Consider the following 17390-nt stretch of genomic DNA (forward strand, 5'->3'; position numbering starts at 1 on the left):
CTGGGAGAAAATACCCCAGAATGTGGAGTTGTCAGCCTACGGTGACAGGTTCTTGTGTGAGTTAGGCCAGGTGACCCTAAATGAATGCAGAGACAGGCTGGGTGGAAGGCTTATTTTGGTGTCCCAGCACTATTTTAATCTTAACCAATGAAGCATAAGACAGCCTTATAACGCTGACCACTCTCCTATTCCTCCATACCTCAGCCATACTAACTTATGCTCTTCACTAATGCCCCTATAACTCATCATAATGTCCATGCCAATCTGTACTCCTTTACCCATGTCCATTTCCTCTTATAGCCTCTGTGTCAATCTAAGCCCCTCCACCTTCCATCAAAATCTCTCATATATCTCGTGCTAACCTCTTCACACTCTCATGTCACTCAGTTTGCATAGTGACTGTAAGGTGACAACTAGTTTCAACCCATGATCCTCACACAACATCCTTTTCCCTTATACTTATTGGTCCAACTAACCTAATAAACAATCTGGGCAGATGTCAGGATCAATGTTGAGATGAAATGTGATACAGTTTTAAAAGTCTACTGCAATCTTTATTTAAAGGAATCACTCTGTCATGAAAGGTAATTTACAATGTTAAACTTCCTTTAAGTACAAGAATATGCACTTCATTAATTTTATAACACTTTATAAAACAAGCTTTTGAAGTCATAGTCTTATGTCAAGTAGTCTATGACTACTTGAAGCCATCAATCAAATTGTGAAGTGCTATGGACCACATAGAGATTGTGACATGCAGTGAAATCAGACATGGAGCACTAATCTAGTAATGAAAACCCTCAGTCTTATGTCAACAGAGTGAAATATCAAGTGATGATATTTTCAACATGCCAAACAATGTTTTTTACATGTAAATAGAAGGAATGTTAAATATCTAGATAGCTTGATAGTGTTTTGACAGATCTTCTAGGCACCTACAAAAGATGTTCTTTGACAATTCCTCTTGTTTTTGTTAAATTTATTCTGATGATTCTTGTTGAAAATTTTGACAGGTGTTTTTGACATTTCCTTTTGATTGTTCAAATGAACATAACAGTTACAATGGGATGATATATTTTTGCGCACATTCATGCCTAATTTTAATAATCCCAAAGTGGACCTTGTTTCTTCAAGAAGTCACTAGCTCTTCACCAAAGGTGTCCCAAGATCATATCAAAAAGGGGTGCTTTACCTGTCCAAAAGAGTACTCTGGTTACTCAAACAAATCAATAAAGTTCATACTTGCTCCTGCCAGGTCTAATCTGGTGCACATTACATTTTAGACATCAAATTCAGAGAAGATTGATATAGGCAGCTGCCACTGCATAACACATGCAAGGAATGCAACCTGTCCCCAGAAAAGTTCTAAGTACTATATATGGGGACTTCACCTATTCTTCCTCTTTTCATAATGAAAGAAAGACTCTATGCCATTGAGTAAATCCAGGATATCTCTGGTTATTTCTCAGCTTAATTGAGTTGACCTTTGTCCATGTTGTAGATCTCACATCTGGACTGATACTCTGGTACAATACCTTTGGAGTATTGCATTGCTGGAGATGTAGTATTTCAGATGAGACATCACAAATCCTGTATACTTTTAAAAGCAGTGTAGATAGTTCTCTTGGCACTCTTGTGGCATTCTTTTCTCAACCAAAAGCAACAAAGAGATTTAACGGGTCATTAATCCTGTTGTGTAAAATAGCTGCCATGTTTGAGTATGTAATAGCCATCCCTGCACGTCAAATTAATTAAGTGTGTATATTGTACATTGGAATATTTAAGAGTGATGGTCAGGTTATTTATGTAAAATTGAATTTAAAATATTGTGCAAACATAATTATATCAATATAGTGGCAAACACCTCAATTTGGATGCTATCACAAATAACCTCTTACTTCAGAACTGCTGGTAGTGATAATTTGGTAGATCTGACAATACAGTCTTGATAGTGAAGAAGGGCATTATTATTCTGCTGCCTATACACTATGTAGCTGAATTTCTCATTCAGGTTTTTATTATTGAATGGATGGCTTCTAGAGGGTGACTGTTGATCTGAAATTTTCAAAGCCAGAGGACCAATCCCTGTTAATGATTTTCATATCATTAGCTTAATAATCTTATGCATGTTTTGTATTTTTGTTTTAACATATGTTTCTTCACGTATGCAGTATTCTCTCAACCTATCAATTACTGTTGAAAACCCATCTTCCATTTTCAGTAGTTTTTTTTGGATCATTCAGTTGACAGTCTTGATACTGATATTCTGTGCCAATCGTTGCCATTTAATGCACTTTTACACCAACCGTAGCAGTGAAATTCTGTTCTAAGTAAATCAGTCAGCAATATTTTTTCTCATAGTGCTGGGCATAACCACATTTACTTTTAATAGAAATAATTACATGCACAAACATTAGGCCATGATTGATCTGGAATTTAGAGTAATTTAGTTATGTGTCTTGACATTAGTACTGATGCTATTTGAGTTGAAGTACAGTACTTACCTTTTTTTTAAAGTCAGGAAAGAATAATTACAAGGAAACAACATTTTGTTAGGAACACATGAGTGTTGAAATAGCTTCTCTTCCTCCCATACATTCTTCACTGGCACCAATTTCAAGCAAAAAAAAGGGAGTTAGCTTTAATTCCCTTGTACGTGGCAGAGTTGACACATGTAAAGTAATAGCTCATTTTCAATTGCCATGTTTAGCATATGTCTCATGTTGGCTCTGCAAGGCCTGCAGGCCGGTCCCATGAGTTCAGCTCAGCCAGCAGTTGCTGCCACTACACAGCCCCCCCCCTTAGCCTTGAATGCTAATAGCTTTGAATCATGTTCAATGGTGATGTTAATTTTCCAGCAAAAGCATTATGGGTATAAGTGTACCTGACACCTCCAGTCAATGAGCACAAGTCTTTGTGTGTGTGTTTGTGTGTGTGTATGCACAAGCACATGTTACATTCCTGCAGATGGTGTTCTACTGAATATGTCCTTCTGTGGAAAATTGCAGTTCTAAACCTCTAGGTGCAGGAGGCTGTTAACAGTTGCTGATGATAGTAGGCAAACATTAACATAATAATTAGTGTCTTGTAATTGTTTCATTAAAACCAGTTGTTCCATTTCTCCTCATGTTTTCCCAGAAGAGAAGCTGAATTTGGATGACAGCCAGTGGGAGGACATCCACGTCGTCACCGGAGCACTAAAGATGTTTTTCAGAGAGCTGCCTGAGCCACTTTTTCCATACAGTTTTTTTGATCAATTTGTAGATGCCATAAGTAAGTACAATACAATGTTAATTTAACCCTCAAAGCACTAAAGGAGCAATTCTCTATTCTGCATTCAACCATTTAGTAAGATGAGGTTAATTTTTTTTATTAGCTAGCTGAAAGGCATTCATAAATCAGTGCCTTGAATGTAGTTGTATTTATTCAATTCCAGTTTCTTAATATTCATGACAGCAATTTATTTTTGATAGTACACTTTTATACTTACTTCATGCAAGGTTGTAACATTGAAAAATACAAGCTGTCCCACTTTAATTTACAACCAATATTTAGTTCAACCTGAGTGTTTGTCACAACGTCTGCAAGCAGATTTCCAAGCAGAAGGTTTCGATGAATTATAAACTATTGGTTTAATTACTACACATTCCCAAGCTTCATTCTTCAATTGCATGTTGGACTTTATTACTTAAAAAGTCTCACTGGCACAGATCTGATGCTGTTCTAACATGTTTTGTTTGTTATTGAAGCATGTTGTTTTCAATTCTTTGAAAGTAAACACTTGGAATGAATAATGGCAAAGAGAGAGAGAGAAAGAGAGAGAGAGAGAAAGCCTTCCTTGTTATTAATACATTAAACTCAAGCAATAGGACAAATTAATCCTACTTTGTGTGGTATGATCTTTAGTGTGAAATGATATAGCTTCAGGAGTAAAAGCAGAGATGCTGGGGAGGCTTGTAGGTTTAGGTAGCATCTGTGGAGTTTCAAGTTCATGACTATTCATCAGAAATGAGAACCTTTAAACATGTAACAGCTTTTAAGCAAGTGCAGAAGCGGTATCATTGGACTGGTAATCCAGAAGCCTAGGCTAATGCTGTAGGGATGTGGGATCAAATGACACCATGCAGCTAGTGAAATTTAGTTTCAAATAATAAAAACCTGAAATTAAAAACTAATATAGATATTCATATAGATAGACACAACCACGATCACTGATTATTAAAAGAACCCTTCTGGTTCACTTAATGTCCCTTAGAGAAGGAAATCTGCCATCCTTACACAGACTTGACTACATGTGTCTCCAGATGCACAGCAATATGTTTGGCTGTGCCCCGTCCCCTGATGTTGTCAGCAAGCCAGTCAGTTGATGCCAAAAAAATGGCAGGGAAATATGGGAAGGGAATAAAGAACAAATGGGAAGGCCGATGATAGAGTGGACAGTAGGAATGATCAAATGACAAAAAGGATGGTTATCTAAAGCAAAGCAGATGGTAAAAGGACAAGTGTAGAAAAAGAATGATGGGGTTAGGAGAAATGTAAACAGAGAACATAGACCATTACAGCGCAGCAGAAGCCCTTCGGCCTTCAATGTCGCGCCAACCTGTGAAACCAATCTGAAGCCCATCTAACCTACACTATTCCATTTTCATCCATATGTCTATCCAATGACCATTCACATGCCTTAAAGTTGGCGAGTCTACTACTGTTGCAGGCAGGCCGTTCCACATCCCTCCTATTCTCTGAGTAAAGAAACTACCTCTGACATCTGTCCTATATCTATCACCCCTCAATATAAAGCTATGTCCTCTTATGCTAGCCATCGCAATCCGAGGAAAAAGGCTCTCCCTGTCCACCCTATCTAACCTTCTGATTATCTTATACGTCTCTTCTCAAGTCACTTCTCAACCTTCTTTTCTCTAACGAAAACAGCCTCAGTTCCCTCAGCCTTTCCTCATAGGACCTTCCTTCCATACCAGGCAACATCTTAGTAAATCTCCTCTGAACCCTTTCCAAAGCTTCCACATCCTTTCTATAATGCAGTGACCAGAACTGTACGCAATAAGCAATGACAGAATTATTACATAGACCTGGTGTCTAACTGAAAATGGGATCTGTAATTGTGATCTGAAATTGTTAACTGCATGTCAAGTTTGGAAGGATATAAAGTGCTGAATTGAAAACCTAGGAGCAGTTTCTAAAACTTCTGATGAAGTTGAGATCAGTCTGATTTGTGTTTATTCATGAAATTATTTTTAAATCCTGCTGATAAAAATTTTATAACAAAATATTTGGTATAAAAACTAAATTTATTATAAACAATGATATTGATTCCAAGAATCTGAAAGTAATCTTGAGCACTCAATTGGAATAACATAATTCTTTGCTGTTTTACTTACTTAATTTTACAGTATGCAAGGACATTATTTATTGCATCGAGTATTCTCTCTATTTTATTTATACTTTTGCAGTATAGACCATTTTTAGGATTCTGTGAATCACAGTTTATTGAATTTATATTCCAATAATATCCACCTGTTATGTTACAAACTGCAAGAAAAATATCATCCCGTGTTTCCTCTCACTATGTTACAACAATCTTCATTATATATTGCAGTGCAATTTTCACATTGGTCCAATTTCTTGCATAATATGAGAGATGCATTATCTTACAATCTGAATGTCAAAGAGCTTGCATCAACTTTTTAAAGGTCTATCCTTATTGTATTACTTCCCACGTCATCTCTACCAGACAGTGAAACAGTTTCTCCTTATAATTTATTTAACACACTCATAAATCCAACTCTGTCAATTTTCCTCTTAATCCTTTGTACTCTTAACATTAACAATATAGTGTCTTTAGTCCCTTTGTGAAAGTGCAGTACCTCATCGCTGTTGTTACTCTGGCAAATGTCTGCTATACCCTATCCATGCCTCCTTTGATGCTGTTCAGAATTCATCATCATAAGGAGGCCGAACTAGAAAAACAGGGATTGCCAGTTATTAAAAAAACTCACCTATTTCTCTTTGATTTTTCAGTGTGATATAGTTACACAAATCAACAGCTGCACATTTAAGCTGTTTCGTGTTAGGATAGCAGAAGAAGTAAAAGAAATAAATGAACTGAGGCCTACCTACAATGTGTGGGATTTTCTTCACTTTATATCTTTCAGGCATGGGGACGATTTGCAGGCCAAATTGCATTTGTGACATAGGTGTTCCTTGTGGCATAATCATAGTGAACCATTCAATTAAGGTCAGCAAGAGAGAGATGAATGAAAAACCCAACTGCAGGGCGCACAGGAATAATCTGTTAGCAAACCCACTGTGAGGTGCTGCATAGTTAGATATAAAGTGTGAAAATGCCATAAAATTGAGGAAGAGTCACTAGACTTCAGAGAATTAAGATAAAAGTAACGTCCAGAGCTATTGGGACTGTCAGCATTGATGGGCAATTGCCTGTTTTGGCATTGTAGCTTCATCACAGTACCATGGTCAACAAGCTCCAATGCTCCTCTGGTGTACTGAGCTGAGACCATCTCTGTGTGACTTTCTGCATTCCTGTCACAAAGTAAGACCTGCACACATTCTTACCATGCATAATTAAATGCTATCTACCCTTTCAAACACCACGTGAAACTTGCTACCAGAAAAATCTTCAGAGTGCAAGAACATATCAATGTCCTGCATTCAATACATCTCAGTTCAATTTTCCACATCCTCATCCCGACCTCAAGGGCTGCTACCACAGGAGCAGGTAGCTTCTTTTCAGTTGAGAATGTGGTGCTGGAAAAGCATAGAAGGTCAGGCAGCATCCGAGGAGTAGGAAAATCGACGTTTCAGGCAAAAGCCCTTCATCACGAATGACACCCGAAACGTTGATTTTCCTGCTCCTCCGGTGCTGCCCGACCTATTGTGCTTTTCCAGCACTACACTCTCGACTCTAATCTCCAACATCTGCAGTCCTCACTTTTGCTTAGTTTCTTTCCAGTGTTAAAATTGAATGCAGATCAGAACTAATTGTGCCCCCTCGCCATGCTGTTCCAATACAGCTACAACAGCGTGCAGGTACAACATGCGATCAAGTAGGCAAATGGTATATTACCATCATTGCAAGAAGAATTGATTCCAGGAGCAGAGATGACTTGCTGTAATTGTATAGGGCTTTCGTGAGACCTCCATACCTGGAATATTGTACGCAGTTTTGGTCTCCTTATCTGAGGACGCTCTTACTATCGAGGGAGTACAGTAAAAGTTCACCAAACTAACTCCTGAGATGACAGGGTTGATGTATGAGAAGTGGTTAAATCAATTCGGATTATATTCACTGCATTTCAGAAGAATAAGGGAAGATCTTATAAAAACCTAGAAAATTCTAACAGCACAGACAAGGCGATTGCAGAAAAGATGTTCCTGGTGATCGCAGAGTACAGAAGCAGGGGTCACAGTGTAGGAATGCAGGTAGACCATTTAGAATGAGATGAGGAGAAATGTCTTTACCTTGACAGTGGTGAGCCTGTGGAATTCATCACCATGGAAAGCATTTGAGACCAAAACATTGTACAATTTCAAGAAGGTGCTGGATATTTATGGTATTTTATGCTAAAGGGGTCAAATGATATGGGGGAAGAAGCAGAAATGAGCCATTGAGTTGGATGATCCACCATGATCATAATGAATGGAGGAGCAGATTCAAAGCACTGAATGGCCTACTCCTGTTCCTGTTTTCTATATCTCTGGAAATGTGGAAAATTGTCCATCTTTGTCCTATCCTCAAAAAGCAAAACAAATCCAAATCAGGCAATAACTGCCCTACCGGTCTATTCTCAGTCATCAGCAAAGTGAGTTAGGGTGTCTCCAGCAAAACCTATTGAACAAAAATCTTCTCACTGATTGTGTTCTGCAAGGTCCTTCGGCTCCTCACCTCATTGAAGCCTTAGTCCAAACTTTGACAAAAGAGCTGAACTAATATGGGGAGGTGAGGGTGCCTGTCCTTTAAATCAAGGCACCTTTTGACCAAGTGTTGTGTTCAGTTGAGTTCACAAAACTTGAGTCATAGGAATCTGGAGGAAAACATCCCATTAGTTGGAGTCATACCTATCACAAAAGAAAGATATTTCTGGTTGTTGGAAGATCAATCATCTCAACCACAAGACATGACTGCAGGAGTTCTTTAGTCATGATTTGGAGATGCCACAACCACTTGATGAAGGAGCGGCGCTCCGAATGCCAGTGTGCTTCCAATTAAACCTGTTGGACTATAGCCTGGTGTTGTGTGATTTTTAACGGAGTTCTTGAGGGTATTTATGTTTTCTAATCAACCTGTTAAGAGATGTAAATGCACACCTCTGGAACAGTTGAGACTTGAAGCCAGGCTTCCTGACTCAGAAGTAGAGACACCACCACAAAGCCACAGGGTCGTTAGTTCTTCAGGGTAGTGTTCAAGATCCAGCCAATTTAGCTCCTTCTTCAATGACCTTTCTTCCATCATATTGTCAGCGGTGAGAATATTTGTCAATACATGTTGTTCGCATGTAACGTGTCTCATCAACGCGAATTGACTATTACACGATGGCAAATTGTGGGTGCTGTTTGGATAATGAGGAATTTCTACTGAGGGTTATAGCAGTTTCCTACAGTGATCTTCTACAATGCGATTTTTTTTTTCATTGTTCAGGTTTTGCAGTTCTTCCGAATTTCTTAATGCATTTGACATTCAGTAGTCCTTGTTTGTGGCTCACTTCCTCTTATGTGTCAAAAAGAAAATACCATTGGAATTCCAAAAATGTCCATCAACCTGTAGCCACACCTCACAGTGACCACAAGGATTGGGAGCAGAATTAGGGCATTTAACCCATTGAGTTTGCTCTGACATTCAGTGAGATCATGGCTAATATGATAATCTTCTACTCCACTTTCCTGCATTTCCCCATACCTTTTGATTTCCTTACTGATTAAAAATCTGCCTCCCTCAGCCTTGAATATATCAAATACCCAGCCTCGACAGTTCTCTGCAGAAAAGAATTCCACAGAATCTCTATCCTCTAACAGAAGAAATTCCTCTTCATCTCTCTCTTAAATGTGTGACGCCTTATTCTGAGTTTATGACCTTTGGTCTGATTCTCTATGAAGAGAAACAACATCTCTGCATCTACCTTGTCAAGTCCCCTCAGCTTCTTATATGTTTCAATAAGGACCCCTCTCACTCTTTAAAATTCCCAAGAAGTACAGATCTAATATATGAAACCGCTCCTGTAACATAATCTCTCCATACCTAGTATCAGCCCAGTGAACCTTCTGAGACAAAACTGTTCACAGCATTCCAACTGTGGTGTGACTGGTGACTTGTACATTTTTAGCTTAACTACCTTTCTTTTATATTCCATTTCTTTCAAAATAAAGGCCATCATTTCAATTTCCTTTCCTATTATCCAGTGAACTTGGATGCCAGCTTTTCACTATTCATGGATAAGTACTTCGAAATCAAAATAGGATCATGCCGTAAGGTCAAGTGAAGTAGGGATTGATAGGAAGGGTGAGCGGAGTAACAAATTAAAAATATTATATATGAATGCACGAAGTTTTAAATAAGGTAGATGAGCTTGAGGCTCATTTGGAAATTGGCAGTTACGATGTGGGTATAACTGAGACATGGCTTCAAGTGGACAGGGCCTGGGAAATGAATATTCAAGGCTATACGTGCTATCGTAAGGACAGACTGACTGGCAGAGGGGTGGGGTGGTAAGGAATGATGTTCAATCCCTTGCGCAGGGGGGACCTAGAATCAGGGGATGTAGAGTCAGTATGGATAGAGCTAAGAAATTCTAAGGGTAGAAAGACCCTAATGGGAGTTATCTACAAGCCCCAAACAGTAGCCTGGATGTAGTGTTTAAGTTGAATAAGGAGCTGAAATTGGCCTGTCGCATACAGTTGTTATGGGGGATTTCAACATGCAGGTAGACTGGGAGAATCAGGATGGTACTGTACACCAAGAAAGGGAGTTTGTGGAGTACCTCCAAGATGGATTCTTAGAACAGCCTGTGCTGGAGTCTACCAGGAAGAAGGCAATTCTGGATCTGATGTTGTTCAGGATTTGATCAGGGACCTCGAAGTAAAGGAGCCATTAGGAGGTAGTGACCACAATACAATAAGCTTTACTCTGCAGTTTGAAAGAGAGAGTGTAGAATCGGAAGTGACAATATTTCAGTTGTATAAGGGGAACTATGGAGCTATGAAGGAGGAGCTGGCCAAAGTTCAATGGTGCAATATCCTAGCAGGGATGGCAGTGGAACAACAATGGCAGGTATTTCTGGGTATAATGCAGAAGATGCAGGATCAGTTCATTCCAAAAAGGAAGAAAGTTCCTAAGGGGAGGCAGGGATGGCCGTGGCTGATGAGGGAAGTTAAGGACCATATAAAGACCAAAGAGAAAAAGTATAACATAGCAAAGATGAGTGGGAAATCGGAGGACTGGGAAGCTTTTAAATAACAACAGAGGATAACTAAAAATGAAATATGCAAAGAAAAAAAAGGTACGAAGGTAAACTGACCAAAAATATAAAGGAGGATAGTAAAGGCTTTTTTAGGTATGTGAAAAGAAAAAAAATGGTTAAGACTAAAATTGGGCCCTTGAAGACAGAAATGGGTGAATTTATTACAGGGAGCAAAGAAATGGCAAAGAGTTGAATTGGTACTTTAGATCTGTTTTCACTGGGGAAGACACGAGCAATCTCCCAGATGTAATAGTGGCTGAAGGACCTGAACTGAAGGGAATTTATATTAGGCAGGAAATGGTGTTGGAGAGACTGTTAGGTCTGAAGGCTGATAAGTCCCCGGGAACTGATGGTCTGTATCCCAGGGTACTGAAGGAGGTGGCTCTAGAAATCGTGGCTGCATTGGTGATCATTTTCCAATGTTCTATAGATTCAGGATCAGTTCCTGCAGATTGGAGGGTGGCTAATGTTGTCCCACTTTTTAAGAAAGGAAGGAGAGAGAAAACAGAGAATTATAGACCAGTTAGTCTGACCTCCGTGGTGGGAAAGATGCTGGAGTCAATTATAAAGGACGAAATTACAACACATCTGGATAGCAGTAACAGGATAGGTCAGAGTCAGCGTGGATTTATGAAGGGGAAATCATGCTTGACTAATCTTCGGGATTTTTTTGAGGATGTAACTCAGAAGATGGACAAGGGAGATCCAGTAGATGTAGTATACCTGGACTTTCAGAAAGCTTTTGATAAAGTCCCACATAGGAGGTCAGTAAGCAAAATTAGGGCACATGCTATTAGGGGCAAAATACTGACATGGACTGAAAATTGGTTGGCTGACAGGAAACAAAGAGTAGTGATAAACGGCTCCCTTTCAGAATGGCAGGCGGTTACCAGTGGTGTGCCGCAGGGATCAGTGCTGGGACCGCAGCTTTTTACAATATATATTGATGATATAGATGAAGGTATTAAAAGTAATATTAGCAAATTTGCTGATGACACAAAGCTGGGTGGCAGGGTGAAATGTGAGGAGGATGTTAGGAGAACACAGTGTGACCTGGACAGGATGCATGGTAGATGCAGTTTAATGTGGATAAATGTGTGGTTATCCATTTTGGTAGCAAGAACAAGAAGGCAGATTACTACCTAAATGGAGTCAAATTAGATAAAGGGGCAGTACAACGAGATCTAGGTGTTCTTGTACATCAGTCAATGAAAGCATGCAGGTACAGCAGGCAGTGAAGGATGCTAATAGCATGCTGATCTTCATAACAAGAGGAATTGAGTATAGAAGCAAAGAGGTCCTTCTGCAGCTGTACAGGGCACTGGTGAGACCGCACCTGGAATATTGTATGCAGTTTTGGTCTCCAAATTTGAGGAAAGACATTCTGGCTATTGAGGGAGTGCAGCATAGGTTCACAAGGTCAATTCCCAGAATGGCGGGACTATCTTACGCTGAAAGATTGGAGCGACTGGGCTTGTATACGCTTAAGTTCAGAAGGCTGAGAGGGGATCTGATTGAGACGTATAAGATTATTAAAGGATTGGACACTGTGGAGGCAGGAAGCATGTTTCTGCTGATGGGTGAGTCCCGAACCAGAGGACACAGTTTAAAAATAAGGGGTAGGCCACTTAGAACAGAGCTGAGGAGAAACTTCTTCACCCAGAGAGTGGTGGGTGTATGGAATGTTCTGCCCCAGAAGGCTGTGGAGGCCAAGTCTCTGGATACTTTCAATGAAGATTTGGATAGAGCTCGTAAGGATAGTGGAATCAAGGGTAATGGAGATAAGGCAAGAACTGGATACTGATTGAGGATGATCAGCCATGATCATAATGAATGGTGGTGCTGACTCGAAGGGCAGAATGGCCTACTCCTGCACCTATTGTCTATTGTCTCTCACTCTGTTCCACAGATTTCTGCAGTCCTTTTCTATTTATTTAATATTCAGCTCTTATGTTCTTCCTGGCAAAATGCACAACCTCACAACCACACATTTTATTTACTAAGTTTTTGTCCGTATACCTAACCTGTTTATGTCCTTGTGTCATGCTCATCCCACTGCACCAGATCTGGTCAAAACAGAACACCCATTTATACTATAACCATATTAAGGGCTTATGCCCGAATCAACGATTCTCCTTCTCCTCGGATACTGCCTGACCTGCTGTGCTTTTCCAGCATCACACTCTAAACCATATCATGGGGTCTATATTGATGACAAAAATCATAGATAAGAAGAAAAAAGTAAAAATGGAGACAGAGTTCATCTGAGTTCTATTGCATTACATTCCAAGTGTGCTCTACAAAGAGTATGATCATTATAGCCAGAATCCCTACAATGCTGAAAAAGGCCATTTGGCCCATTGGTCTGTACTGACCCTCTGAACAGCATCCTACCCAGATCTGGACTGCTACCCTCTACCTGTAACCCTATGTTTACCATAGCTAGCCAACAACATGACAATTTAGTATGGCCAATCCATCTATTCAGCACATATTTGGATGGTGTGAGGCAACTGGAACACCTGAAGGAATCCCACACAGGGACAATATGCAAACTCCACACAGACTATCACACAAGGCTGGAATTGATGCTGTGAAGCAGTAGTGCTAATCTCTGAGCTACTGTGCCACCCACCACCTGTATGCTCTTCTTCAAGGCACTCATTGTCCTGACTCAAACCTCTACTGGCTTTCCTTGTGTGTCACTGGATCACAATCCTTGATCTTCCTTCCTAACAACATTGTGGGTTAACCTTTACCACATGGACCTTGATCCTTTTCAAACCAATATTTTTCTGGAAGACCTCATCTTTTAATTCCATCACTTCAGGAACATTTTAGATTGTTCTGCAATGCATCTGCTTCATAGCAACAGTAGATTATATAAAAATAGTTCAATTGCAAGGGTCCCTGATTTATGAATGTTCGACTTACAAATGCTTGTACTTACAAGTACATTCTTTTAAAGAGTGTAATTTTAAAAACCTGACACAGAACATTGCTTGTACTTGCGAATGGCTCCTATATATTGTCCTGCAATGATTTCTGACTTGTTTACAAATTGACTTGCAAACAGGCTCAAGAACAGAGCCTGTTCACAGCCCAGGGACTGCCTGAATATCATTGAAATAACTGAAGTACAAATATAGCATAAAATTATTAATGAAATTTTTTGCTGATTTGCTCTAATGCATGCAACTAAATCCTTCTTCCTATGGCACAATGCAGTCCTACAACCAACTGAATAACGCAACACAAAAATGAATTTTTTTTTGTTCCTGTGCTGCATGCAAAATCAACCTCTTTCAAACTAAGTGGTGTATTCAATATTGGTTTCCATATTGATCAGGATCTTTATTTCATTCAGTCAGAGTGTAGGGGTCACTGGCCGAACAACATTGATTGCCCATGCCTAACTGCCCTTGAGAAAGTGATGGTGAACAGCCTTCTTGAATGGCTGTAGTCTATTTGGAGTGTGTACACCCACAATGTTGTTAGGGAGGAAATTCAAGGATTATGATCCAATGACACACAAGGAAAACCAGTATAGGTCCAAATCAGGATGATGAGTGCCTTAAAGAAGAACTTGCAAGTGGTGGTGTTCCCATATTTCTGTTACCTTTGATCTTCTGAATGGTATTGGTCATGGGTTCGGAAGGTCCTCAGGAGTCTTGGTGAATTTCTGCAATATACCTTGCAGATGATACATACTGCTACTACTGAGCATTGGTAGTTTGAGGGAGTGACTTTATAGATCATAGCCATCAAACTGGCTGTTTTATCATGGATGATGTCAAGCTTGTTGAATTTTGCTGAAACTGCATTCAGTTAGGGAAGCAAATAATATGTGATACTCTTGACTTGTCTGTGTAGATGGTGGATAAACCTTGTGACATCAGGAAGTGTATTTTTCTAAGCTCTGATCTGCTCTTGTATCCACAATACTTATATTGTGGATACTTATATTGCTTGCATAGTTCAGTTTCCCATCAATAGTAAAGCCCCCAGAATATAGATAGTGGAGTTTCAATGATGGTAATGCCATTGAATGTCAAGGGATGATAATTAGATTATCTCTTGTTGGAGATGATCATTGCCTGGCACTTGTGTGGTACGGATGTTATTTGTGACTTATGGTCCTCATTTTGTGAAGATTCCAGTCAGAATAACCTAACTGTTAATTTCCTCGATGAGAATGGATGAATTGGTGCCCCTTTTTATTCACCTGCATCCTCAATTGGTTGTAACAGGGTTAATTTAGAAAAGATTACTTGAGATTACCTTTCTGCCAGGCCCAAATTAACTTAAATTTTAAAAGAAGTCAATTTAACTAGGCTGTCTTTAATCAATATAAAGAAATAATTTATTAATTACTAAATATAAAATAATTAAGTGCACATACACACAGATTACAAATGAGATGAGTCCAAAAAGTTAAAAGTTCGAAGAATAATATGCATATAGATCAGTCTCTGAAATGTTCATGAAGAGTCGATAATTGAACATTGTGGCCATTGAAGTGAAGGTGATTGGTAAAATTGACATGAGAAGATGAAAGAAGTCATTCTTTCGAAACTCTTGGTTTTGTAGGCTGATTCTTTTACTTTGCAGCACTCACAGTTAAAGAAGGTCTTTGCTTACAACACAGGGCTAACTAGTGAAATGTTCTTCAACTGTGACCTTCACAACCTGCTAATGCTCGAATCCAAGTAAGTTCACATGTGAATGTTTAGTTCCATTAGTCTCAGCACAGTAGAATTGCAACTGGCTTTTTGAAATCTTTTTTTGTATATTGTAAGAGGGAAAAACAGAAGTGTCTGGACATTTTCTAATCACACTCTTCAGAGGTGTTATCACACAGCCCTGGAGCAGGTAGGACTTGAACCCATGCCTCACTGACATAGAGACTCTCCCACTGCACCACAAAGGCCTCAAGATATCATTTTCACATGACAGTAGAAATAGTCTGCTCGCTCATTGTCTTGTGTTAAATGTTTCCTTGTTTGAAGATTCTGTAACAATTTGCATGTCTGACGTTCCAAAGCTTCCATTCAGGACTTGCACAGTCACTAAATTTAAATTGATAGTTTTCCTAATGCAGCTTTTCCTTTAAAAATAAGGTATTTTGGAATAAAAAGTAAAAACCATCCATACTTGGGATTGTCCATTGTCACATACTTCTCAGCCCAAACCTGGATATTGATCAGGTTTTGCTGTATTTGAACAAGGGCTGCTTCAGTCTCTAAGCAGTTTTGAACGGTGCTGAACATTATGCACTAATCAGTAAACATCCCCAAGGTATGATGAAGGGAACATCATTAGATGTTTGAGCCTTGAACACTAACCTGAGAAATCATTCAGACAAGTCATGGAGCTTAGGTGGCCTCCAAAAATTGCAACCAATTCCCTTGTGTTATCATTGATTCCAACTAGTGGAGGGTTTTTTTCCTGATTCCAGTTGACTGTAGATTTACTAGGTTCCTTAATGCCACACTTGGTAAAATGCAAACATGACGTCACCGCACCCCTGTAATCCAGCTCTCTTGTCCATTCTTAAACCAAAGCTGCAATGATGTCAGTAGCTGAGTGGTTATAGCAGAACCCAGTTTCAGCATCAGCCAGTAGGATATTGCTGATCGAGTTCTGCTTGACAGCACTGTGAGTGACACCTTCCACCATTTTACGGATGATCAGGTGAAGACTGGCGGGGCAGTAATTGACCAAGTTCTGGATTGATCCTATACTTTTTGTGGACAGGACACACCTGGGCAATTTTCCACATTGTCAGATAGATTGCCAATGTTGTGTATTGTGTTGTATATTTTCCTAATGATGTATCTGAACCAAAAATAGAATACACACTTCTGCTAACTTACAAAAGAAAGCAAAAGAAAAACAAACAAAGTATAGTGTTTGCATGAGAGAAAAGACAATCAGATCCAACTGCACTTCCCAACCATTTAATGATGCAACCTTGTGACAATATTCACTATGCCACCCCTTGAAAAGAGGAAAAACAAATGCTTTGTGGCTGATTCAGAAAACACTTTAGAAAATGGTTCACTGACTTCCTCAGGCAATCTAACATGACCAAAGAAACTGTAAAAAAAAAATGACTCATCACAATCATTACTAACTAACAGCACATCTTCTATGACTGGAAATACCTTTTTCTATCAAGAACTTGTCAAGCTCTCCTATTAAGGGTTATAGTGACTCCATACTCGACACATGTCACAACCATCTGTTCCAGATGGCAATGGCTCTGAGTGAAAATAAATACTTCCTGACATCTAATTTTGTCTATGGATTTTAAAGGCATGAACATTAGTCCTTCCATTGCTAATATTTCAAGTAAGTAATATAACCATATTATCTCCAGTCACTTTAGCTTTAAAACCTCAATTGTATCTCCTATTAGAATATGCACAATAATACACTACCAATTTTAGTTGATCTTGATAGCTACAGGTTCTAAGATCTGGAATCTCTGTTTCCCTGCACTGAACATTTTCCATCATTCATAGCCTTCACCATAATTAGTGACAATGTTCCATCAACTCTATGCGTACTTCAAATGACTCAGTACTATCAACTGAAATGTCCACATTTGGATAAGCCAGATTTTTTTTCTTGGTAAATTTATTGGTAAATTAACGTTGTTGTAATATTTAATCCCTGCTTGACCCTGAGATGGGTTTGTGGCACTATGGGCTAGATTTGTATCTTCAAACGGAGATGGGAATGAGAGTGCAAACATGACACTTTGTTTTGTTTTTCAGGGCAGAGGCAATTAGTAATTGTAGAATCATTGAGTTCTATAGTACAGAAGAAGGCCATTCAGCCCATCATGTCTATACTAGCTCCTGAAAGAGCTACCCAGCTAGCCCATTCTTCAGC

At 39.2% G+C, this 17390-nt stretch overlaps 1 protein-coding gene across 1 annotated transcript in view; it reads left to right on the forward strand.

The window, feature by feature from the left end:
* The window catches only part of arhgap15 (Rho GTPase activating protein 15), a 741895-nt gene that overhangs the window by 615726 nt on the left and 108779 nt on the right, over positions 1-17390 (forward strand). Inside the window, exon 13 of the mRNA XM_043694095.2 lies at positions 3139-3273. Coding sequence (XP_043550030.1) covers positions 3139-3273 — 135 coding nt within the window. The remainder of the gene's footprint in view (positions 1-3138; positions 3274-17390) is intronic.

Source organism: Chiloscyllium plagiosum, unplaced genomic scaffold, assembly GCF_037043375.1.
Source record: "Chiloscyllium plagiosum isolate Xiang-an unplaced genomic scaffold, Cpla_swu_hap1 HiC_scaffold_7, whole genome shotgun sequence".
Lineage (NCBI taxonomy): Eukaryota > Metazoa > Chordata > Chondrichthyes > Orectolobiformes > Hemiscylliidae > Chiloscyllium > Chiloscyllium plagiosum.